Genomic DNA, 27,789 nt, shown 5'->3' with positions numbered 1-27,789 from the left:
CTCGACTGGGCAGCTTAGTTAAACATAGTTAAACATAGATATACAATACTTTAAAAGTTAAGAACTAAATTTGTAATTGTGGGTTGCTGTAGGAAACACAATTAATTAAGACTTGCAGCTAACTCCCTCGTTGATGCTTTCTTTTCCATTTAGTTTGGCTGAAACGTGAAGACGATCGACATGACACTTTCACGCACGTCAAGAACCTTACCACTTTTATGCACTTGGGTTGGTATTTTTTCCAGAATAGCAGTGTGAAAGAAAAAATTTAGTCATTTTGAGGGGGCCGAAAACCATATTTCTAGCAAACCATCCTCGGGTAGCAATATCGGCTACACTTGTAGCTAACAAATATTCTAACAAGCGGTGAGGAAAGTCTGGAAAATTTCCAAATGCAAAACAAACAAACCGCGGGTGAAAATACGGGGAATGCGTTGAAAAACTTATAATGTAAGTATTATTATTTAAAGTTATAATTATCTTTTATTGCCTGGTTTGTTTGTTTTTTATTTGGCGTCTCTCAGTTGTGTTTTCGGATGCGCGAAACTGATATTTGGCTTATACCTGTGTATCGCGCAGCTCTTTCGGTTGCTTTTGCAAGAGGAACTAGCAGACATTTGTTGGAAGCTTCTTCATTACAACACTGGATTACACTACTTATAATTCCCCTTTCCACACTATGTATTACTTTATTGTATCTTGAATGTCCTGCGTCGGGCTCCATTGCTCACTTCAGACTGAGAGCGTGGCGCCTGATGTTTTTGCTATGAACCGCATAGCGGCTGATGTGCGCGCGCAGCTGCTTTCCCTCTCATTTACTCTTCCCCGCTTCCCCGCAAAACGACACGCCAAGACGTCGCGGCCCTACAGTATCTAGTGCGTGGCAACAATGTTAATAGGCAATAGCGCCTGCGGCATTAACACACACTTCGTACGTGTACTGCATGTTGTATCTAACCCCCTCCAACGCATTTGATTCTAAATTGGACTTTTAGTAAGGATCCCTAATGTTATTGATAATATAATATAGCCTAAAGCCTTCCTCGATAAATGTACTATCCAACACTGAAATAATTTTTTCAAATCGGACCAGTGGTTCCTGAGATTAGCGCGTTCAAACAAACAAACTCTTCAGCTGTATAATATTAGTATAGATATAGATTTAATTCCAAGCCTGGTAATTGTCTCGAAGGCCGTGCGGTTAAAGGCTTATGTTTTCCAACCCAGATGTGAGAGCTGTGATGGTACGAATTACAGTGATTCCAAAATATTTTGTAAAAAATATATTGTTTTGATAAGGGCTACAACAACACTAGCAGTTAAAGGAACATTCACCTTATGTCCATGAGACAGAGCGATGCTACCGCTCTCTAGGAACAAACACCAAAAAATATGATGAAATACAAGATGGCGGCCTCCAGCAGAACAGAAAAAACAAAATGGGGATCGTGTCATCATCCAAGATGGTGGTTTCAAGTAGACAAAAACCTGATGGAGGACATGTTATTGTAATTAAATGTGGCGAATGTAACGAGAATTGCAACTTTTGAGGATTGGGGAGCTAAATGACAATATGGCGGACATGTTATTAGAATTCAAGATGGTGGCCGTAACTAAAATTGCGTCTTTTATGGTTTGGGGCGCTCGAAGACAAGAAGGAAGGATCCAAGTTAACTACTGAGTCAAGGTCAAAGGTGAAGGTCCTAGTTCTAGCTCAAGGTGAAGGGTCTAGTTCAGGGTCAAGTTAAATTTCAAGGTAAATGCCTAAGTTCTAGTTCAAGTTTAATGGTCAAGGTCATCCAACATGGTCTTCGAGACGTAAGAATCCAAGATGTTGGCAATAACGAAAAGTGAAAAGTCACGTCATAATTCAAGATGTTTGCCATGACGTCATCATAGATGTATGTTCCAAAGCAGAAGCCACCACATAACACCTACTCCTAGACACTGCGCCAGTATGCCCATCCATATACTACTTTCTACACTTCCTCATACTTCTATACTCTTTTCCAAACTTTTGCTTCTTTTTCATGTATTTGAGTACATTTGAACACTTTGAAACACTTTTGTTTTATAATTTTTCCACATTTTTCAAACTTCTCTTTAAGCTTGTAACCTTTTCATTCATTTGCTTCATTATTCCATTTGTCCATTTTTTTTAAATTTTTGAATACTTTTACATTATATTCCAATCTTTATCATATTCATTTTCAATTTTACATACTTTTGAATACCTTTACACACTTCTCTACCCTTTTAAACTATTTTAACCTACTTTTAAATTATTAATATAATTTTTACACTCTTTGCATAAATCTTCTTAATCTTTCCTACTTTTCCACACTATCGCATTCCCCCCCCCCCACACACACACATTTATAATTTTTAGCATACGTATACATTTCTTGCATACTTTTCCACATTTCTCCATGATAAATTGTTCTTGTTGAAGTGAAGTTTATTTATATCAGTTAGGGTAAGTCGAGGCGTTGACTCGTAGACAGTTACTAATTGAACACGGGCAAGAGTTAGTAAAGCAACGTCATATAACTACACTTGTTATAATTAAAACGATTAAGAGTTTTCTATTTAAAAATTCAAATGAATATTTTTTTTAGAATAGTGAAAATATGCATTCCTAAGAATTTACGACTAGGTAAATTTTTTTTTGTCAAACTCATTTTTCATTCGTATGTATATAATATTGTGTTTTAAATATTTATGTATCTAAATTATTTCTTGTTATTCTATCTGTGAAGTTCAATTTCTAATACGACTGGCAAGCACGCACCCATTTTTTTTTGCAAGGAAATTTGATTTTAGCCATACATTGATTATTTTATTAAAATACAGCTTTGATGCGTATTTAACAAAATTATGTTTGCGAAATTTTGAATTGTTTGTTGGCTATGTGCCCTAGTTATTTTTTCTTTCATTTTTGATAGGGTGAATTGTATGTGCAGTGATAACATATTTCGGTCTTTTAATAATTGTATGAAAGTACGTATGTGAATTCTACCCGTTTTTACATTCACGCTCATAGGTTTATACTTATTCATTAATAGGATAGAAATAATAATTTGTTAAACTAAAATAAATAAACGGCACGATTTATCATTTTTACTTGGCAACACTTCTCTCCACGAAGCTTTACTCAATTGTTTATGGAGCTGTGATTGACGGCAACACAAAAGAATACGTTAAAGTATTTTAACATCTTAGTACTTTAAAAATAATTCAGCGTTTTCTTGAGATTGTATTAGTTGTGTTTTGAAAAGCATCAACCGATTGTTGTACTCGCGGCATTTCCACGGCGTTTATAGATTTCGCAAAGTCTTTTATTTTTATTTAATAAAAATCGGTTTGCCCAAACCACCATAAATATCAGGCTTCTAATATTATTCGTAAAAAATTTAACTGATTCTCAAGTGATCCAAAAATAAAAATAAAAAGTATCTCGTCAAAGGCCACATACAAAAGTTTAATTCTAATCTGTAAACCCCACGATTACATACTACTGGTTCATGCTAGGACTGAAATACGAACTGGCCTTTTTATAGTTCTCAAAACCATTTAAATACATTTGTAACCATTTATAAGCATTTTACTACCAATGGTAAAATAAAAAATATACATACACAATCATTAAAAAAAATATGAATGTATAAAAGCATTATAATTAATTATAATGCAAATGGGGAAGGAGAATGAATTATATAAAGAATTAATGAATGAATTGTAGCATAACGTCTTGCTTTTAAAGACTGTTAGAGGCGATGGAATGACAACAGAGAATTGACGGAATGAATTTCGATTGTCTAAAAGGAAGGGAGGGGTTTACCGCAAGAAAACACAACTGATTCATGGCAACGTCAGCCACGTTTCCAAAATCTCCCAAAAAAAATTCTAAGTTGGTCCTCCGCCGGGAGATTCGTGGTGGCAGGTGAGTGATCTGACCTCTCGACTACCTATGGATAGGGACCGGAAAAATTCGTGGGTTGAATGACCTGTAGGATGAACTCCATAGTTCTACGTACATTCAGTCAAATGCCACCCACTCATTGGCTGCTGTCTTGTGAGACGTCCCAACGTAGCAGCCTGTGATTCGATAAAGCTTTGGTTGGGTGTTTCTCATTGGCCCAGAGTAATCCATGTGAGTTATGAGCCAATATCAGAGGCAACACTGAACTATAACTATTTGTATTTTAGCTTATCGCGAAATGAATTCGCGAATTTTTCCGGTCTCTACCTGTGGCAGGCCCAGTTCGCCTGAAAAGTAGGGGAGGAGAGGCCCTATTGAAGGAAGTCATCTCGAGAGTAGACCTCGGGATCGAACCCGAGACTTCAAGACTCGCTGCCGCGTCACGAGACACGCGCCGGGTGGAGGTGCCCTGGGGTCTCGCTCTCAGACAGAGGTCATGACAATGTGTAAATGCGATGGTGAAGCAAGTATGTGATGACGCAACTGTGCGTGTGACGAAGGGTTGAAGCGGGGAAGCAAGTGTTCGATCGTGGAAGTATGCGAGTGTGCAAGCTTGTGTGGGTGCATGGAAGACATGGAGCAGGCGAGTAAGCAGGTTGGTAGGTGATCACGCAAGTAAGCGCGTGTGCTCATGCGAGTCTGGGCAATGTCGTTGTGCACGCGTGCGAGCGTGGGAGAGCGCAAGTCTCCAGACTCCTGCCGGCCGCCCTCCGCGCCGTCCAGGCACCGGGACTCACCAGGCGGCCGGCGTCGTTGTTGTGCCGCCGCACCTGCGTCTTGATGTCGCTGTTGCGGCGGTACGGCGCGTCCATGAAGTCCTTGGACTTGCGGTAGCCGAAGTTGACGTTGTCGCCGCAGCCGCCCCACTCCCAGTCGCCCGGCGCCGCCGCCCCCGACGCGGGGGTGGCGGCGGCGGCGGTCGCGGCGTGGGCGTGGTCCGGGGACAGCACGCCGAGCCGCCCCCGGCCTGAAGGGGGAAACACCCTCTGTACACATCACTCCGAGCCTTCAGGCCTGCAAGACTCAGCACCGTGATTACCGACCGGGGGAAATTCGCGAATTCGTTACATGCTATTTGTAGAGACTGGAAAAATTCGCGCTTTCGATGACCTCTAGGATAGACTCCACAACCCCCTATACACTCAGGCAAATGCCACTTGCTATTGGCAATTGACTCGTGACACCCGTCAACTGGGACGCTTGCGATTCGATACTTTTTTGGTTGAAGGTTTTCCATTGGCTCAAGGTCTTTTGGATTCTAGCATATCGTGAAATGAATCCGCGAATTTTTCTTGTCTCTAGCTGTTTGTCACACAGTTTATACGGAGGATTTGTGGGCCACCAAAGTAGTGTCAAGTCATAGAATACCCCTTACCCCAATCCCAATTCGGCAACCAACGAAACAAATGACTTATTTGCCTGACTGTGGAGTCTATCCTAGATACCATAGAACCGTGAATTATTGATTATGTAACATCTTAGCTCTCGTTGTACGGCATTTGGTGAGAGTAATCATGTGAAATTAACGGAAATGTTAAACCACGGTATTGACGCGAAAAAAAAGCTCAAACAGTCAAAGGAAATCTTTATGGTATTAACTGTTCGATGAATTTTAAGAAAATGGAAAGTATTCTAATAATTTACCTTGTCGAAAACCAGGTCCAAAACTGGAGTTTAGTATTTTTTTTCCCCCTTCAGTCTTTTTCGCATTTATCGGGTGGCGTTTCATTATTTATTTTTTAAAAAAATTTTACTCTGCAAATCGGATGATTCGATAGTCAACGTAGATGCAACGGCAACGTATTCTACCGGCGGGTGCGATTCTCGTTGGTAAATTTCATGTCCCAGTTTCGTATCATAAGTGTGTTTTGCCACTTGAGTACACAGACTAGGTTACATGTTACACATATCAGGCGAGCACTGAAAGAATCGCTCAAGTGTAATTTATTTTCTTTGAAAGATTTGTGCAATGGGAGTGCATGACTTGATGTAAGCTTTTGGACATGCGCCATTGCTGCCAACATTTTTTTTTTGTTTTCTTAGTCCATTTTTCTTTGTTTTTCTTTGTTTTATTGACCATATTCCTTTTATGGAATATTATTTGGTGTTTATATCCTTTTGACAACAGCAATTGTTTGCTTAATTTGTGTTTTTGTATTTTGGGTATTTTATACTTTCTTCTACAGACATACATGTGCTTAGCAATGGCGTATGTCCAAAAGCTTACATGAAGTCAAGTGTAGTGTGCTCGGTAGTTCGGGACGCGGCCCCCGCCAGGGCGCGCGGCGACGCACCTTTGACGTTCTTGTCGCAGCTGCACTCCACCAGGTCCCCCATGGTGCAGGCGCGCGTCACGGCGTACACGACCCCGGCGGCGGTGATGGCGTTCACGAAGGCCGTCTCCCGCGTGTCTGCGCACACACTCCTGTGCTTAATTCCTTTGGAAACCACATGCCGAGAAACAGTTCGCAACAACACAACAAATATATTGTAACTCTGTACGACACATGGCTATGGTTGTTTCTGCATTGATAAAATACTGTATTTTAACATCTTAGTACTTTAAAAATAATTCAGCGTTTTCTTGAGATTGTATTAGTTGTGTTTTGAAAATCATCAACCGATTGTTGTACTCGCGGCATTTCCACGGCGTTTATAGATTTTGCAAAGTCTTTATTTTTATTTAATAAAAATCGGTTTGCCCAAACCACCATAAATATCAGGCTTCTAGTATTATTCGAAAAAAATTTAACTGATTCTCAAGTGATCCAAAAATAAAAATAAAAAGTATCTCGTCAAAGACCACATACAAAAGTTTAATTCTAATCTGTAAACCCCACGATTACATACTACTGGTTCATGCTAGGACTGAAATACGAACTGGCCTTTTTATAGTTCTCAAAACCATTTAAATACATTTGTAACCATTTATAAGCATTTAACTACCAATGGTAAAAATAAAAAATATACGCGCAGGTGCAGAGCTAGCTGGGCTGACATCACATGCCGCCGTAACATGAGATGTGCCGTACGCACCTGGGTAGTGTGTAGCAAAATCTAGTAATTGGGCTATCCTTTACGAAACCCATATCGCAACAATATGTTTATCGAGATATTGGCGCATAAATTTATAATTTTAATTGATAATGATGTTCGCAGGCTTTCGCGGCCATTGTCTGAAGTAGCTTGGCTTCTGGGTTGTAGCCGCGTCCTTGGTGAATAATGCACCGACGTTTCGGTCTACATTGCAGTTACCATCATCAGGGAGCAGTTACCTACCTAGTTAGTTGGTAACTGCTCCCTGATAATGGTAGACTGTAATGTCTACCGAAACGTCGGTGAATTATTCGCCAAGGACACGGCTACAACCCTGAAGCCAAGTTACTTCATATTGTAACATTGTACAACACATGGTCATGGTTGTTCGTGCATAGATAAAAGACGTTTATCGAGATAATACTGAGTATTTCTTACAAAAATTGCCTCATTAATTATTATAATTTTAATTATAGTTTCCTTCGGTCATGTATTATAACAATGGAAAACAATATGCAATGATTGGACTTTATTTAAATTTATTATGCTAATAAACGTGTGCATTTAATAATGGAAAGCTATTTAGGAAACGGTTGAAAAAATAAATTTAACTGTTGGAGATACTGGTACAACATAAAGCATAAATGCTTCAGTAAGAATATGAACCCAGAATTACTGCGAACACTATTTTGTAGTGATAAAGTTGTTTTCATGTAAATGTAAAAATTTACGTATTCATATCTGTAATTTAACATGGATATTTCTTCATCATTTACAAAAAATAAAATAAAAAAAAAAATTGTGTGGACAAACTGAAACTATTTGCATTTATACGAGATGTCATGGTTAAGGAAGAAACTAGGTGCGTCTCAGGCTGAAGCCTATACGCCTAGTCACGCTGGGATTAGCCATGATAGAAGAGGGTCGAATGCATGATGCATGTGCTTTGGTTGGGGATTGGCCAGCCATGGCAGCGATTGAAACCAATATTTAACTACCCTGTCTTGCATCTTTATTAAAACTAAGGTAAAACAGGCATATACACAATTAAAACTATGGGCTCAGTCATACGAGGTGCGATATGGTAAGCATTGAGAGAACAGGTTCATTGCAGGACTGGAAGAAAAGTTAGCGGGTGGAAGGTAGATGGGCGTAGCAAGGACTCTATAAGAATACATTTTAGATTGGTCTGTTTCTGGAGATCTGGTATAGAATAATTTCCCCCCTTGGTCTCCTGAGGCAATCAGAGAGGGGTGGCCATCCCCAGAGAAAATATTAAAAAAAATATTATGCTTTTAAACTAATTCTTAGGCCTTTTTTCAAAACCTGAAATTATCAAATACTAAGTGCCACTTCTGCAAGGTATATCCTTATAAAACCAATGATTATGATTATGTCCTAATACGTGTTTAAGGAGAAGGCTACTGTATAATTTTACATTATCAGTAGCCATAAATTGAACAATAAATAATCTATGTTAAGCTGGTTATTGAGTTTCTGGCGTTGTTACGTCAATCGATAGATGGCAGAAGGTATGCCCAGTATGAAAATGTCTATGTTAATATATATGGTACCAAAGTTATAACAAAAATATATTTTTTCTCTTAGAAAAACTTTCATAATTATTGTACCATTTTTTGCGAATACTCTAGAAATGTTTGACATCATATAACATAAAATGAAATAATTTGTGTACAATATTTTTTTGTAACCATACATGTTGCCGCTATGTTATTTTTCAATCTCTCATCTGTGTGGTTATTACGTTCCACCAGGCGTCTGAGCAGATAATCTTTATCTTCCTATTCCAGTTCCCCCAAACATCATAAAATTGTACAAATTCAAGCTTATTTATTATCAGTCTTTAAAACCACACATTATGCAACTGAATACTTAAGTTTATCAAATACATATGCTGTTAATAATATATATTTTTTTTAATTTAATAAATGGTTGGTGCAGTTTATTGTGGCTGGTATGACTACCGTATTCAAACATCAGTTATAGTATACTCTATAAATAGTATACTCTATAATTCTCCCGCTCTTCAAAAATTGGTGCTCTGTCAAAATGCCCTGTTTACCCGTTTGTAAATAGGGGGCAGCATTCGACTGACCACCCCTCCCACAGATCAGTCCTGAACTCATAAGAAATTTGCCGCCCGCTCACGATATTTCGAGATTCAACTAAAACCCATGAATTTTCCAAAGGGTTAGTAATTGTCAGAACATGGCTTTCTATGACGTGGTTGAAGTCACCTATAACAACATCGACATACTACGACACCAAAAACAAGGGCGATTCAATCTCAAAACAGAAACCCTTCGGAAAGGGGACTATTATCGTCCATTTTCAATTTGTTTGCAATACGTTTCTCAGAGTTGTGTTATGCATATCCTCTTCAAATATCATAGGCGAGTAATTTTTTATGGAGAAAAATATCTACTTCTCCAAAACTCTACTCCAAAGATCTAAAGAGTGAATCAGAAAAACTTTGTATCTCCCAAATTAACCATTTTTGTTTTCAATTTCAGTTTGGATCAGCAGTGTAAACGATTCGTATGATTATTATTTTACAGTAGGAGTAATAAGTGTACGTTTATAATGGCTAGAGATACGGAAATTTCGCGCATTCATTTAGTCGCAAGTTAGAATGCAAACCTTCACACTCTCGCCCTGTGCTCATGATTGGACCGCAGTTATTTGGACACGCCCCTCTACCACCGTGAGCCAACGATGCCCGGCTAGGAGAGAAGTAGGCGAATCAGCTAGTGCCAATTAACAAGTATAAAACTGTTCCCATTAAGAAATCAACCAATGGATAAGCAAACATCGGTTTAACACACCTATGACTTGGAATTCTACCCTGAGGCCAGACGAATTCGCGAAGTTTCCGGGTCTCTAATAATGGCTTTGTATAATCGGTACTATAAGGTGGTATAACAAGACGTTAGGATAAGGTAGTGTATAACAACTGACTTTTTGGGACGCACCCGTAACCTAACCTACGGGCCGTATCCCAGAACGTGTTCAAAACGAATCCCAGTAAATGAATAACTAGGCAACCGTTATAATATACCGGTTTCAGCGCATTCTGTTGAACGTTTCACAACCACCTATACAAATTTGAAGGCAAAAATACTAGTAGCACCATCGCACAAAAACAGAACCGCCTTTCTAATTTTTAAAATAATACTTTAAAGTGGCAATTTTGTCTTGTTATGGCCGTGAAAATGTACAAAATGTTGAGGCGTGTGTCCCGCCTCACGTGAGTTTAACTGTTATTTTTTTATTAATGTCATTTATATTCTTATTTTTTTAAATTTTTATTTATTTATATATTCTTATTTATTTATATATTCTTATTTATTTATTCTTATTTATGTTATTTATTTTCTTTTGGGTAATTTAATTGCACAGAGACGTGGGGGCAAATATTTATTACACTCGTACCACGCGTTAGAGACCTTGGCTGGGTTGCAGTACCTGAGTGAGCACAAGTGACAGTTGGCAATGGTCAGTACCTTTTTGGAAGAGTTGGTAGCAAGTGTCGTGTGCCGCGTAGCGCGAGGGAGCTGCTGGCGGCTGTGACGTGAATGACTGACACCGAGACGAGTGTGTGGGCCGACGCGCGGCAGTTAAGACTTAGCGCGATCCGCGACGGGAGTGAATGCCCGGGGCGCGGGAGCTAGTTACCGGACAGCGAGTGTGGTCGCTGAGGACGAAGCGGAAGCAGTCGTGTGCGAGGCGCACGCGACCCAGACGGCTGCAAGCACACCCAACAGCGCCTGAGCTGGGGGCCTTTCGACAACTACAAACTACGAGACATTCAAGTAAGGTCGTCGCCATTTGCCCACCCGTCGACTCGTCTTTAACGCTCTCCTTAGCAACATTAACGAATCTCCTAGATTTTTGAAAAACTGTACTGATTGAGCGTCACCTCTGTAAGATTTGGTCCGCGATTTAGTGATATTTCTACATTGGCTTTAACGTTTGCAGAGTTGATTAGCTGCAAGATTATCTTTCACGAACAACGTAATTTAGAAAACTCATAATGCTAAAGACTGGAAGTTTTGTTTAAATCATTTAATTTCTCCACTTCAGCTTTCTTCGTTAATAACGAGCTTAACCCATTTAACACCGGCTGCTGTACACGTTAGTGACGTCACTACGTGTAACCTGCGCACCCAACAAGTAAACTTGCAATAGACAATCAAAGGCCTTTCAGAATTTGCATTTCCGTAAATAATCTTGGTACAAGTTCAAACCACGGACTTGGACTCTATCTTTGAACGTACTGTAATATCTTTTTTTTTTGTGTTACTGTTGTAAATTAATTTAATTTCAGACGTGTAATATCAGGCTTGTAAAACCGCTGCTTTTTATGAATTCGAGTTTTTTTGTTTGAAAATAAATGTATCGCATTCGGAATCCAAGAACAAGTCATTGTAAGTTGTTTCTACACCCTGTAGGGCCTAACGTTGCACGAATTATTTTCATAATATTCTCCGCTAATGTTTGTTTTACTCTGCTTGTTTGCGTGGGTGGAGACAGTGTGTTTAATTGGTCGATTTTTTTGTGAGATTACAACTGGTCTACACCCAATATTTAAGTTGAGGCCCACCCTGTGGGGTGGTTCAAAGCCTCAATGTATTCCAGGATAGTTTGGAACGTCCCCCAATGATCACAAAAGAGACCGTATACTAGTTAATGGCGCCAGACAAGAGTCTACCATCTGGATGAAATCAACGAAAAATTAGCTTTAAGCACACACAGAATTTAGGCACAGATAGTTCACAGATAGGACACCAATATCCGTTCCCTTAAAATAAGGGAATGGTCCTGTCTTATCGCGCACTAGAAATACGGTTAGGCTACAGTTGTAGTATATTCAACACCTAAACACTTATCTTTATGTCTTGGAATACCGGCCTAAATGAAAATTAGTGGAAGGTGTTAAGAGATATCCATACAACCAGCAGTAAGGTTGACTTTACGAGTTTTTGCTTTTTTTATCCTCTCCTGTAAAATTGGTCTTCTGGAGATTAGAGGTTTGCTAATTAGACTGACGGTAAGTACATGCTACACGATTAAAATACTGCTCGCTCGCTCTCTTTCTTGTGCGTAGGGAAGATTGGGGCTTTCGATACGGCTGGCGGTCGTTGACGGGCATATTCGTATTCGTAAATACAAATACGAATGTGTTCACAATATATATATATATTTTCTTAATACGAATATGAATATATTCGAGCTTATATGTGTGAATACGAATATATTCGTATTTGCAGGTTTGAATACTAATACAGTTCTATTCGTATTTTCGTTATTATGGGATACAAATACATGAATAAAATATTCATGATCATGTGTGCATATTCGCAAATATGTATACATATTCCAAATCCCATGTTCGTGTTCACCTATCTGTGAATACGTGACCACAATAATTGGAAGTGGAATTTTTTCAAGCTCAGGACCAAAAATTTGGATACTTCCCAACTTATGGTACACTCGATCAGTGCACACTCTCCCTAAAATATACCCTTTAAGAATAAAAAAAACATGTTAAATATTTCAAAAATTATTACTTAATTTATTATCTTTTAGGTAAAAGTAAATCACACTCATATTTGACATAAAAGTTCGTTGCATTAATAAAAAATATTTTCTACCAACGTTGCATTAAATCAGTGTCTTCAAAAAATATAAATATGTGATAATAATTTCAAAAACCTCATGATTTTAAAATAAAAATTAAACATTATTACATTTTAACTTTTCCATATGATGCATCTTATATTGCATGAATTAAATAACAAAATAAAATTTTACACATATATATATATATACTAGATAATGCCCGGCATGCGTTGCAATGCCTCAATCAATTTTTTCTGTAATTTTTTAAACGTATACTAAGCATCTCTCTTTATCTCTCTAATTCTCTATCTCTCTATGTATATCTCTATAACTCTCTCTATCTTTCTATTTATATCTCTATCTCTCTATATATCTTTCTAGCGGACCCGACAGACATTGTCCTGCGCAAATGTACTTTTTCTGAGATATGGATATGGCGGTAAGTATTTATACGCTGGACATTTTGTATCTTCTCATTATGCCCTCCTCTTGGGCACGCCACTGTCGTTACCAAAAACCTTTCCCATGGTTACGCAGAAGGCAACAACAATGCAAAATCCCGTTGCCATGGAGGCTAATTATCAACAATGCTTAGTTTTTTTGCTTTTAAAGCGTGTTTTTTTTAGTTTTTCTTAACTCAGAATCGAGATAAAATATCCAATTGTGAATCTAAACCATCCTCGAATCCCCGTGAACTCACACACAAAATTTCATCAAAATCGCGTACAAACAGACAGACAGTAAAAGTACTGTTTTATTATAGTAAGATAGATAGATTATTCTTACATGTTCGCATCCATGCAGTATATGAAAAATCAGCATGCATAGCCCCACACCTATAACTATATGTTTCTGCTGCCCACGACTTTTTCCGCATGGAATTTTGTATTATCTTGCACCATTTAGAAATTTAAACATTATAACATAACAGTTGATACAGTTGTAGTAGTTTTCTTATGTTCAAAAATGATAATTTTTCTCACCTCTATTTTAGTCTTTGCAATAAAAATATGTTACTACCTAAATTTTGAGTAAATATGTTTCTACTTTCAAATGTAATGACGGGAAGACACTTCATAAAATGTCTTTGTAAACCACATTTACTGTTTTTTCCGTTTTGAGCTAGAATGTAAAGATTGTCTGCATTACTGACCCGCGAGCAAGCTACATACATTTCAGAGAGAGAGAGAGAGAGAGAGAGAGAGAGAGTGAGAGAGAAAGACACCTATTGAATGTCTATCTAACTAATTTTTTTTATGAGAGCATATTTTCATTAAATAAATCATGAAATCATTCAACGATAAAAGCTGTTTATTTAATCAAGCGGACGGGTTCGCTCCAAGGAGAAAATTGACGCTGCGAGACCTCGTGGACATAGAGAAATGACACACACTCTCTATTTGTGTGGCTATGAAACATGATTTTTTTCTGCAATTTAAAATGTAATATACAAAAAGGGTATTGAAAATTGAAACAAATATGGCAACACTATAAACTGTCAGGATCTTTATTTTTTTCTTACTCTCTACTTAGTTCCTTACAATAGCAAAACTTAATGGCTTCTAATAATGCGTTGCAATTTTTGCTTTTAAAGCGTGTTTTTTTAGTTTTTCTTAACTCAGAATCGAGATAAAATATACAATTGTGAATCTCACTATTTGTGTGGCTATGAAACATGATTTTTTTCTGCAATTTAAATTGTAATATACAAAAAGGGTATTGAAAATTGAAACAAATATGGCGACACTATAAACTTTCAGGATCTTTATTTTTTTCTTGCTCTCTACTTAGTTCCTTACAATAGCAAAACTTAATGGCTTCTAATAATGCGTTGCAATTTTTGCTTTCAAAGCGTGTTTTTTTTTAGTTTTTCTTAACTCAGAATCGAGATAAAATATCCAATTGTGAATCTAAACCATCCTCGAATCCCCGTGAACTCACACACAAAATTTCATCAAAATCGGTCCAGCCGTCTAGGAGGAGTTCAGTGACATACACACGCACACAAGAAATATATATATATAAAGATATAATTATCTTTGATGCTAGTTTAGTTGGAAATAACTGTAATCAAATAAGACAGGGCATTTAGTGTTATATATTTTTTAAATCTTAACCGTGTGTTATCAAAAAAATATTACTGTAAAATAGAAGGCGTTATGCAAAAAAGGTTTCTTATACAATTTTATGTTTATGAATTCTAATATCCACACAATTTACTACTGGATACAACGATATTTTATAATAGACCTGTTACACAGTTTTTATTGCAGTTATACTTTAGTTGGAAGTTTTTATAGTGAAATAAATCTTAGCAATGTAGAAAATTCAAGGTCCATAAAATAGTTTTAAGTTTAATACTGTTTAATCTTTTTTTTAGAAGGCGAGGAGCAGCAGGGATAGTCTACGAGCAAAAAAAAAAGGAATTTTAAAATTTTTAAAATAATTACTCCGTATTAATTACGCGTAAGAGAAAAACGTAAAAAAATATATATATATATATATGCGACGAGTTAGTTACCAACAAGCTTCCCTAGCTAGTTATTCTGTTCAGTGCGATAGTAAACGTTCAGGAAGCGAATTCTTATATGCATAAATTCAGGCGTGACCATTAAGAAGCTTGTGAATGCCGCCGAGCCTGTGGCACACGGTGAGAATCTCCTGCTAGCTGAGAGCTGCTCCGGACCCCATTTGACTGCCGTGCAGATTCTGCCTTTCCGCTACGTGTGCAACCACCTGCGTTCGCTGATAACAGACACCTGAGGTCGAAGTGACATGTTGTTACTCAAGAGGATAATGCTACAATAACGGCCCTTTTTTTAATTCCAAATTTAAGAAGAAAGAAATGTTTCCCACGTGTTGAGGTTTCGGCTCAAGAGAAATGAATACTTTGTTTTAATAACCACACATATGAAGATCAGGTGAATGTATCGATATAAGATAGTGGCAGCGTTTCCGCTTTGAGACAGAAACTCTAGAAGATGAAATTTTTCGATTTCTGGAGCGGACACTGGAAGTCATAGTGGTCCTTCTTCTCAACAGTCTCAAAAACCAAGCTGCGTCGGTTACGACCCAGTATTTCAACGATACTCACACAGAATGCGAAATGCTCCAACGTTAACACAATGCTACAAATATTCTAAAGGTTCGATACACCATTGCCGTCGAGTGTTCAGGTAGAAATACGGTTTTTTTCCTCCAATGCAGCACTGATTAACGTACCAAATTTCATTCGACTCAGTGATGAAAAATTCGAAAAAGTCGTTAAATTGCAAGTTAGTTCATTATTCAACTCATAAGTGAGTGAAGTATAAATTTTGGATGTGGAAAATATGGTGTTTAATTGTGCAAATACGAATATGCAAAAATAAATATTTTATTCATGTATTCGTGTTGTATAAAAAGTAAATACCTACGAGTATTCACGCGAAAATACAAATATATTTGTATTCGTATTCACACCTGTAAATACGAATATATTCATATGCGTAATCGTAGATAAAGATTTCTGAAAATACATTCGTATTAGTGTTTGCTTATTCGTATATGCCCACCACTGCTGACGGGTTCACCCTTAGCGCTTTAAACAAAGATAGCAACAGCGCTAGTAGGCGTACATAACGGTAACTGTTTATGGGAACACACGTGGGGCACAGATTAAAAAAAAATACACCCTGCATTGTTTTGCATCGTGACTTGCCGGTCGTAAACGACATCTGTGCTTCTCAGGAATAATAAAACACCTCCATCCCGCTAGAACGTGTATGACACGTGGTATACCATGTCTACCATTAGATTGCCGTGCGCGTTTAAATGGGTTATTACTTTCTCTTTACAATTCAAGATTTCTGCTATCGGCGCTGTCCTTGTTTCGGTGCGCTGTGTTGTCAGATGCACACCATAGAGTGCAAAAGTTTCAGACGCGACGTTTTAATGTGATGAAAAATCAGAAAATAATTGTATTTTATAAGGTAATATTTGGAATGAGAATTGTGCAAATACATTTTATTGGTGTATTTCATCAAGAGCATCTTTAAATACTTCCCTTTTTTTTTTTAAAGTTTCTCTGGAGATGTAATTGAAAGACGTGGTTTCAACAGGTTTTGCAAACATGTGTTTATAAATCTATTTTATTAAAAGTTTGCCTCTTTTCAGCATTATCTACACATGGAATGTATTTTTATCAGAAGTGACTGACTGTTACAAATAGTTTCTCCTGTAAAATAATAATTGGTGTTCAGCATTTACTTATTTTTTTCTGTCAGAATGACGACTTTAATCAGTAGACTCTTTTAAGGTCTAAGAAAATTCAATAAATATCGTAATTAATTGACGCTTATTATTCATAATAATTATGATTAACAATGGTATACAAAATAAGACATTTAATTTTAACATCCTGGGTAGTACCATTCTAACAACAGCATTTGCAATTGACTCTGTTCTGAAATCTAAGCGTGAAACAGACTAAAGAGTACGTCAAGAGTATTAAGACGAGATCACGAGATCAAAGGGAACGTAAAAAAATTATCTGAGTTCAAAATTTCGTATTTTTCTTGGCCATGTTCGAATAGTCACTGGATGGTTGTTACAATCAATCGTGTACTTACACATTTTTTTTGCTGTTGTGATGTTGCATAATTTTCCTACTGACAAAAAAATAAACATAATCCACCACTTAAATCTCAAGATCCCTATGGCTTATACATATATCACAGTAACCGAAAATTAATATTTTAAAACCACTGTTTTTCGTGACAAAGTTGTGATTTTACAACGCAGATGCGTGGTGAGATTACGCAAAATACTGCTGTGACTGGTTTTAGACCACAGTTCAGTAAATAAAATTCTTTTCGCTACTTTAAAATACGCCAGCGTTGCAAAAACAATTCATTTCCCATGAATGCGTATCTTGTATGCCCTAAGCTAACAGTGTAGTTTAGTTATACTTTTATATTATAAAGATTATAGTTGGAGTTAAATAAAGAAATATAAACGGTATATATATCAATACATATATATATATCAATATATATATCAATATATATTTTTTGCAAATATACACATATCAGTTACAACAGAAATGAGTTGATAAATAACCCGATGATATTAATACTATCGTCATTTTAATTAGGCACGCTGTTCATTACTAGGGATAAGGAAAATCCTAGGTTTCAAGAACCTCTAGGGTGGAATCACAATCCTCATAAATACTCGGACAAATGACACCTGCCCATTGGCTACTGACCGGTGAGAATGGTCAACTGGGATGCTTACGATTCGACACTTCATTGTTTGAAGGTTTTTCATTGGCTCAAGAGTCCTTCAGATAAACTGTAAGCCAATCACAGGAGCAATTTAAAGGTACATGTGTTGGGATTATTGCATAACACGAAATTAATCCGCTAATTTTTCCGGTAATGGCTTAAGTAAATAAAGTGGCGGTGTGTTTCTTATAAATACATTGGTTTAAAATAAGAAACATATTGTATGCTAGGCCTAGGTCATGTATTTTTAAAATAATTATTTTACCAGTTTATGTGTAATACCGGAAGTAATTATTCAGTTCCAGTAATTTTCTTTGTTATTTATATTTAAAAGTAATAAAATATCTTGAATTTCATGGTTGAGCCGCCTCGAACTGGTGGATTGCGCCGACGTTTCGCTCTGAATTGCAGCAGGCATCTTCAGGGTTGAAATCAACTGGTCAGATCGATGTCTCAACCCTGAAGGGGCTGGAAGAAGCGCAGAATGCATACGTCTCTAAAGCTTGCTAGTTCGTCACGGCTCAACCTCAAGAGACAGGATAGTTTGCAAGACATTACTTGGAGTGCTTCTTGAAAAAATGATGATAAACCGAAGTCAGAAAGACCGCACGTGGATCTATACCTTTGTGCTTTGTTTCGCAATCATGTCACCTCACTCGGTAATAAAACATAAAGTAAACCAGTAATTAAAAAAAGTGAGCGAGTCTTTCAGTAATCGTCAGTGATGTGTAAACATAACTTCGGTAACGAGAAAATTCAGTAATTTCCATGTTGCAAATAAATTAACAATATGAAACTCTGACACAAAATTACAAGTATATTTCTGATAATTTATTGCAGGGTGGGGATTTCAAAACGTTAGAAAAAATGCCTATAACTTGACAACTACGACGCCATTTGAATTTTGTATTTTTATTCAGAACTGTAATTAATTGGCCTTTCAACTTTTCTAGGATTGATCTTGAATTATGGGATATTCTATACCTACATACACATATAAATCTATATAAATATATAGATATTTAAATTTATATATATTTCAACTTTTTAGATGAAGATGGTTTTTGGGTTTATGGACCATGAAACAAAAAAAAAACTACGTAAAAACAATTTTCAAGTCACACCATGGTAATGGATACGTCAGGTTCCTACTTAACATGTTAAATAGACTATGTTAGTATATACTTTTTTAAGATGATTATTTTATATCTTATAGGCTTGGATGTATTGATTGCAAGAATAAAATAAGTGACACAAATTATTCTTTTAACTATCATCATTTTACGTTGTGTACTTTACGTTAATACAATGTTTCATGTATGTAAGTGAGTTGAATTTATTTATTTATTGTTTGTGTTCATGGGCAAACGTAAATATACACACGTTGAATAATATCAACAACAATTTAAATTGATATTTTACGCGGAGTAAGAAACATACTTAGGATGGGTGATGGAAAACACAGATATCTCTCGCGGACGAAGCTATAAATCTGGGACGTTAAAGCTCAGGTCTCGCTAGAAACTTACATATTCTTAAGGCGTGCACCACTCCCCTCCACCAAAACGTCCCACCAAAAAAGATAATTCCGACACCACGCATTTCTGAGTCGTTTATTATTTTTCCACTGCGAAGTCGCAGCCTTCCCTTGAGTCTGACAGGGGTGGTTGTGGCCAGATAAGAACACGCGATGAAGTAGTTAGCTAATTTATGACTTTTGTACCTCCGCGGGAGGGGAGGAAAAACGTTAAAAACCTCCTTTGGCAGTGTGGTGGTGAGCAGGGGGTATCTCTTCTCTCTGCGCTATAACTTAGGAAGCCGGATACCATCTCGGTACCTTTTCAACGCGCTGTTTTCCCCTGTGGTGTGCAGGTAGCGAAAACCAGCCTCCTTTTTTTCTATCTCCCTTCCTCCCTCCCTACCATTCCTCACCAACCTCTGTTACCTCTGTGGACCTAGAACCTCACCTGTCGTCACCAACACAAACAGTTTATCGCTGTTTATCACCCACACCTGTGTGGTCCCACGCGTTCACTTAAAAACCCCTCTTCGACCACCCCCCCCCCCTTCACCCCTCCAGCTAGACAAACACTTCTCTGTCCCACAGTCTAGGGGGCCAATAAACCCCGCAGGATGTCTCAGTTAATGATGCCTATTTCCCAGCTGCCGTTTCACGCTGAGCTATTGACACTCCCTCTTAGATGATGCCAAGAATTGACAAATTTCGTGGAGCTGGACAAGACAATTTATTTTTTTATTTTATCTCGCTAGGTAAAATAGTTGTAGGCGAGTACTAATTCCATTTTTTTTTTAAAAAAATATGGTGCATTTGACAAAATTATATTCCATCACTAAACCAGGGCTGGAATGTTATATACTGTGAAAACTTAATTTTTTTCTGCTACTTCATGGTTTTTCATCATGATTTAAATAAATTCATAATATAAAAATATCTAGTTGTTTATAAAAGGTTTGTTCCACTAAACAAGTAATTATTCAGAGACAAAGTTGTATGTCATAATTGTGTTGTTCTTTAAAGGAATATTTTCATGGAGAAGATTGATTTAAATCAACTTCATTCAGAAATTTTAAAAATATATATTTTTTTAGATTTAGATTGGGGGAGGGGTAATGACACTTAATTTAGAAAATTTAATAACTGTATTCTTTTTTTTTGTTTGGAGTGTTTCCGATCGAATAAGTTGGGTTATGGTTGAAAATATGCCAGGGGAGGTGTTAAAGCCCTAAAATCTTTAAGGCAGCCGTAACCCACCTTGGAGGCTGATTTTAGGAAAACCCCGTGCGCAGTTTTAATGTGTATGTAGTTTCGAGCCTGTATTCGTATACTTGAAAGACGGTCAAAGGCTTTCATTTTACCTAGAACTCACTATTTTTAGGATGTAGTCATTATGTAAATGAATGTTTGAATTCAATAACAATATTAAATTAAATAGGGGAGACCGGGGCTAGTTGCAACAGGGGTAGGTAGGTTGCAACACCGCTTATATTAACGCACATTCCAGCGCGAGAGTGGCGCCAGTCTGAGGGAGAATGGAACTAAGATGCAGCCATTGTGTGTCAAACACCAGGACGCGTCAGCAAACCGGTTCGGCGCGCAGAGAGAAATAACCTGTTTTCGTACCCAAAAGTAATTTGTGTCGTGTTCAAGAATATTTGTTATAGTTTTTCGTGACTGCAGGTAAGAACAATCATCTTTATGGTTATAAACTGTTTAATCTTTAATATTTATTTGTATTATATAGTGATTATGTTTCTATGAATGTGGGGATGGAGATTTTCATTTAAACAGGCAAGAGTTGTGTTGGGGCATGTTGCAACAGACTGTTGCAACTTACCCCAACTGTGTTGCAACTTGCCCCATGCACATGGAAATACTGTTATTTTAACTTTTAATATTCTCGTACCTGATTACGAAACGTCACTGGGGGTATCGTATTATTTATAAATTATCGCGGTGTAATTTTAACTTATTATTATCAAATAAATGTATTTATTTTTAGTAATGGTCTCACCCGTCTTATTGTTATTAGATAACGAGTAGGTATTAGCCTACATTGTAAAAAGTGTGATAAAGGCCCGAAAATAATCTACGTAATTTCTTTATGTTTCAGTGAAAATGCGGAAATATAAGAGGAAAACTGAAAGAGGGAAAACTCCGCCAGATATATTGGAGAGAGCAGCCAAACTCGTCATAGAGAATCCTGACTTACGTGAGTACTCTGTCCGAAAAATTGCGAAGGAATACAAAATACACTATTCAACTTTGTCACGATATATACAGAAACTTAAAAACAAGAAGTCTTCCGAAATCGCTGTTAGCACTGGTTACCAGCAACCGCGTCGTGTTTTTACGGCAGAACAAGAATGCCGGTTGTCGGAATACCTCAAGCGAAGTTCGCAAATCATGTTTGGTCTTACACCAAGCGATGTGCGTAAACTTGCGTATGAGTGTGGTGTTTCGTTCGGTATAAATGTCCCTGATTCGTGGGAATCAAATAAATGTGCTGGTCCAGACTGGTTTACTGCTTTCATGGCGCGCAACCCAGAACTTTCCATCAGACAAGCTGAATGTACAAGATTGGCAAGATGCACTTCATTTAATGAGACAAATGTAAAAACATTCTATGGAAAACTTTCAGACGTGCTTAGTCGCGATGAAATCCCGCCATCGCGTATATTTAATGTGGACGAGACTGGGGTTAGCACCGTTATGAAGCCAGGCAAAATAATAGCAATAAAAGGAATGAAGCAAGTGGGATATGTAACGTCTGCAGAAAGAGGTGAAATTATTACAGTAACTGTTGCGGTAAGCGCAATTGGAAATGCCTTACCGCCTATGTTTATATTTCCTCGTAAAAAGTTTAGAGACCATTTCGTACGCGACGGCCCAGTAGGATGCATTGGAACAGCGACTAAATCTGGCTGGCAAACTAAGGAAACCTTTCTGACATTCATTAAGCATTTCATTGACCATAAATCTTCATCGCTTACCAATCCTGTACTCTTGCTTTTGGATAACCATTCTTCACACATCAGCTGTCCTGTTTTGGACCTATGCAAAGCAAGTGGCGTTATCCTGTTATCATTTCCGCCTCATTGTTCACATAGCCTTCAGCCCTTAGATGTGTCAGTCTATGGCCCATTCAAGAAACGGTGTGAGACTGGCATCAATGCTTGGCTAAAAACTAATCCAGGACGAACCATCACAATATTTCACCTGCCAGAAATTGTGAAAGAAGCTTTTCTGCATTCGATGACACCAGCTAATATAACTGCTGGATTCCAGAAAACAGGCATTTCACCACTTAACACTGACACATTTTCCGGTGACGACTTTGCTTCAGCATTCGTAACAGATAGGCCGATGCCATGTGGAGACCCCCAAACAATGCAAAATGATGAAGTTTCCAGTCGTGAGGTAACAGTTGAATACAATAGGCCTATTGATGTAAGCGATGCCAATGTTCTCGGAGGTTTTGTCCAAATTGAAGAGAAAGCTGCTAATGGGGTTGGACATAAGAGTATGGATCAACAAATACCTTTAGATCAAAATGATGCTTCAGGTCCAAGTACAAAGGGGTTTAGTCCAGAAACTGTACGTCCATTTCCAAAAGCACCCAAGAGAAATGAAAACCCTGGCAGACGCCTTAAGAGAAGAAGAACTGCCATTCTCACTGACACACCAGAAAAGGCGGCTATTGAAGAAGAAAAGCGGGCCACTAATTAAAATAAAAGGAAAAAAATGAAGCCCAAGAAATAAGATCAGCAAAGTTAACAAGCAAAAAGACTGTGCCCAGGGAAAAAGGAAAATCCAAAGGAAAAGTTATCAAAAATAAAAGAGTTTGTAACAAAGTAGCGTTTCAAGAAATGAGCTCTGAAGAAGAAGACGAAGATAGTCTGTGTTTGGTGTGTATGGCCAGATACAAACGTGGCGAAGAATGGGTGCAATGTACTGAATGTAACAGTGGGCTCACTGGTTATGTGCTGGTAAAGATCCTTTGTATGTGTGTATAAACTGTGTAACAGATGATTCTGACTGTTGGGAGTAAGTGTTGCAACTAGCCCCATGCTGTGTTGCAACTTACCCCAACCGTGGGGCAAGTTGCAACAATCGCAGTACTCAATCGAAGATTAAATTTCTTAAGTCCCTTCATTTCTCAAGTGCACTATATTTTTGTATGTTGTAGACTTATGATGTGAAATAATAACTATGTATTTCTTATTGTCTAGAAATCCAATATGTTAGTTCTATAGGGAATAACACCAAAACTGTTGCAACTAGCCCCGGTCTCCTCTAATAGTAATTAGGTGCTTGATATCATTTTTCTTAAATGTCTCTTTCTAATTTTAGGATGTATAGTCAATACGGTAATTTTAGGTTATAGTCATTTGGAAAATTTTAGGATATACTCACTACGAAAATTCCTACATAAACTTAATAACAATAATTAACTTAAAACTAGTAATGGGGTGCTGGATATAATTTGTCTTAAATTTTCTATTAATAATTTTAGGATAGGTACTGTCATTACAAAAATTTTAGTAAACCTATAGGGCATTATGAAAATTTTAGGATATAGTCATTACGAAAATTTTAGGATAACGTATAGTCAATACGAAAATGAAAGAAGAGATCCCACTCTTTTAGTTATACAGAGTTGTGGTTTATTATTCGGCTGTTAGACAAAAAAACTTATTTTGAAATATTTTTTTTATTAGTTTATTCAACAATAAAAACTTTTTTTTTTAGTTTTGGAAACCATATGTTTTTGAATTTAGAAATAAATCTGAAAGGGGTAGTATGATTAATTTATTGTCTTCTAATATCTAGTGCATTTTTCACATACATTTAAATATATTTATCATATAATATTTGATTATTAATAATGGGGTTTTTGTACTAAACAATTTTTATTTAATTTTTTTTTATGAACTTCAGGGCAATTTTTTGTCAGTCCTAGCATGTAATAAAAGTATAAAATCATGGGGGATACAGTTTCGGATTAACTGTTCGTATATTTCCTTCGCCTTGTATTTATCTATTTTATTATATTATTCATTAAATAAATTAATTAAATAAAAGTTGAAGCCAACATACAAACGGTTAATACAAAACTATGTACCACGTGATTTAATACTTTCATTTCATGTTAGGTATGTCGTAAAAATTGGCCTAAGTTCATAAAAACCGCTAAATAAGACTTTATTTAGTAATAGAAACATTTTATAAATCTTAATATATATAAATCCAGAGTCCTGATGTTTGTTTCCAGTGAACTCTTCACCAAGTCAACCGATTTCGATGAAAATTGGCATTTATGTGTAATTTTTTCCAACTTGAGAGATAGGATGGTTTTTATTTCGATTAATGGTCTTAATAATTAATAATTAATAATAAATAACCGATCGCCATGGTTAAACAAAAAATCATAGATCATAAACATACAAACAGTAATTGTGTGACACTTCTCTATGTCCAACATACTGTATATAGCGCTATCCAGTTTGCTTTAACTCACAGAAAATAAAGCTCCATGTGTTTAGCCCGGGCAACGCCGGGTACTGCAGCTAGTATTCATATATGGTTTTATTACGAAAGTTTTTTATTAAATCATTTGCATAACACGAAACAATAGAAACAAATCAGTTGAGGATACTAGTCCCTTTAAGTAACCGCGTCACCAGCTTGGAGTCTCATAGAGGGTTGTTACCTGTGCCAAGACTGCACGCCTGTTCGGTGCCTTCAGTCCAGCTTCCAGTTCGGACTGCTCAGCCCGAACTGACAGTATGGACTGCTCAGCCCGAACTGACAGTTTGGAATGTTCACTTACAAAAAAAAAGAGATTTATTTATCGTAACCATCCAATTTAAGAAATATAAGTTCACTGAAAACATGATATTACGGAAAACAATCCCCATTTCCATTTCCTACCCCTCAAAGCAGTATTTTGGCCCTCCTAGATTAAATTTGGCACATGTGACGATAGAACTGAGAATAATACTAAAATAGATGTAATAGATCTGATTTTAACAAACAGTTATTGAATGAATGAGATTTTGAAACACCGCTTTTTTTTTCTCGCTTCCCCCTCACCACCCAAACTTTCACATCGCCATTTTCTACTCCTTTAATCAGTATTTGGACAACACTCGATGAAATTTTGCACTATTGACGTTCAAATTAAGAAGACAATTACTGTTTACTTCTGATTTTTAAATAAAACAAATATCCCCTCCACCCTGTGTTCAGCCCGGGCAACGCCGCATACTGCAGCTAGTAAACTATATTTAAAAAAGTGATAACGTACTTGTTTGCCTCCCAGACGCTCGTGTTTCAATTCTCGTTGACAGTCACATTTGTATTATTAATTGTATCTTAATAAATCTACTGTTTACAAATATTTATTTAACTATAAATTATTTTATTTGTTAAAAATAATATTTACTATATATCACTTGATATTGTAATTACAGTAATAATTAATTTTGCAAATATAAAATAATAATTTGTATAATAATAGTTAAAAATAGAGATTATAAAATTTAAAAAAAAGTTAGATTTGTATTAATATGTATATATTAATATTGCTTGTTTTACAAACGAGAACATGGATGGTAATTACCATAAAAACTTTGGAAACAAAATTCTTTTTAGCATCTTGCACAGTTGTTGTTGAAGTTGATCTGTTGGAAAATATGATTCATTCAAGAATAAACCGGCTCGTTTATTCAAAGTTTGAAGACAAATAAGAACTATTCAACTGTAAAAAGTTATATACAATGGTTAGGTAAGTAAAAGAAGTTACTCCCTTACCTTTTAAATTTTTTTTTTTCAATAACCATAGAAACTGATAGAAACGCAATTGATCAGGTCATTAGAATTTCAATTTCAATTTATTATTATTCCCATTATTATAATATATTCAAATATTAAATTATTACTATAATTAAGTTATTACTATTATTTAGATACTAAGCAATATATAATTAAAATTTTTTGATAAATAAAAATAAAAATATTTAAATATATTATATTAATAAACATTAAATTTATTAAACAATTATAATAGAATTTAATAAAAAAGTGACGGTGAACGAGTATCAAAATTCGAACGTCTAGGCGGCAAGGAGGTACATTACCACCAAGGCCGCTGCGCCATTGGTCACAGTCAAATATAATTAGTATAATATAAACTGTTCTTAATTTTTCAAAAGCTTTTTTCTCGAGATTGTCTGGCCAGTAGGTACGCTTTATTATTTAAGTGGTGGACACCCTTATGGTATACCGATACACCGAATGTCATGCCGAAGTAAATTTTTAAGTCGCGCCCTCCTCTTGTGAGATGTTATGTTTTGGAGGAAGGACAGTTTCATGACTATTTTATTTTTATATTTCCCAATTGTTCTCACGCGTCACTTAGTAGTTTCTGGACCACACAGCAACATACACAATATGAGACTGGCTTTGGAATAGCAACGTGCTAAAGTTTGACAGGTAGCTATGTTAAAGTAGCAGTTTCAACTAGTGAAGAGTTACTGTGGTACTGCACAGAGCTGTGGAGCGGCCACTAGTGATATAGGTAGTACGACATAGTGTGTCAATCACATTTACTGGCTTCCGAATTCACAGAATCGTGTGAGCGATATTATAACTGGATCCTACTATCGGCATTGTTTGACTCGAAGTATGTCGATTAAATGTACTGTTTATTTTTTTATTTGACTTTTCATTAACATTTGTCAAAAACAGCAGTCTTGTGTACTAGCAGTAGAATTGTTTTCGCAAATAGCACAACTGGTTTAAATGATTTTACAAAACTATAAAAATTTCAGCATCCAAATTATGTGCCCCAAATTTACTCACGCGTGTTTGAAAAATTATAAAAAAAGAAGATAAAAATACTGTTATTGAATATATTCAATTTTTTCCAACAATGTACTAGTTCGTGTGAAAGCCAAGTAATATATATATCATCCCCAAAAGCAAAATGTAAAAAAAAAAAAAAAGAAATTTTTTTTTTTTCGCAGGTAGGAATTGCTTTACTAGAAGGTCACAGTTTGGTACAGCTTTAATTTAAACTTACTACTAGTCTCAACACGTGTTCCACTACGGAAAATGCTTCAACAACTCTGTTCCGAATATTCATTACACCACGAACCGTCATTCTGGGGTGTTTCATTTTGTTTTGCTGGGCGCTCCCATCCCCCAGTCTCCACCTTCATATAACTGTTCAAATTATCCGCGGGATGCGAACTGACCACTGGAGCCACTCGCTCCTGCCTTGATCGCCGAATACCCGGCCGCGGGCAGTAAATTATCCTCGCACACCGCTGACATCA

The 27,789-nt window shown here is 36.6% G+C and overlaps 1 protein-coding gene across 2 annotated transcripts in view; it reads right to left on the bottom strand.

Annotated features, from left to right (window-relative positions):
• The window catches only part of LOC134538733 (protein Wnt-6-like), a 162,766-nt gene that overhangs the window by 5,220 nt on the left and 129,757 nt on the right, over positions 1-27,789 (bottom strand). The window contains exons 3-4 of one of the 2 annotated variants that reach the window (XM_063380192.1): positions 6,277-6,393; positions 4,720-4,949 (exon numbers count right to left, since the gene is read on the bottom strand). In XM_063380192.1, coding sequence (XP_063236262.1) covers positions 4,720-4,949; positions 6,277-6,393 — 347 coding nt within the window. The remainder of the gene's footprint in view (positions 1-4,719; positions 4,950-6,276; positions 6,394-27,789) is intronic. The other variant, XM_063380193.1, reaches the window with a different exon arrangement.

The sequence above is a fragment of the Bacillus rossius genome, chromosome 14 (assembly GCF_032445375.1).
Source record: "Bacillus rossius redtenbacheri isolate Brsri chromosome 14, Brsri_v3, whole genome shotgun sequence".
Lineage (NCBI taxonomy): Eukaryota > Metazoa > Arthropoda > Insecta > Phasmatodea > Bacillidae > Bacillus > Bacillus rossius.
This window is presented reverse-complemented; position numbering and strand designations above follow the sequence as displayed.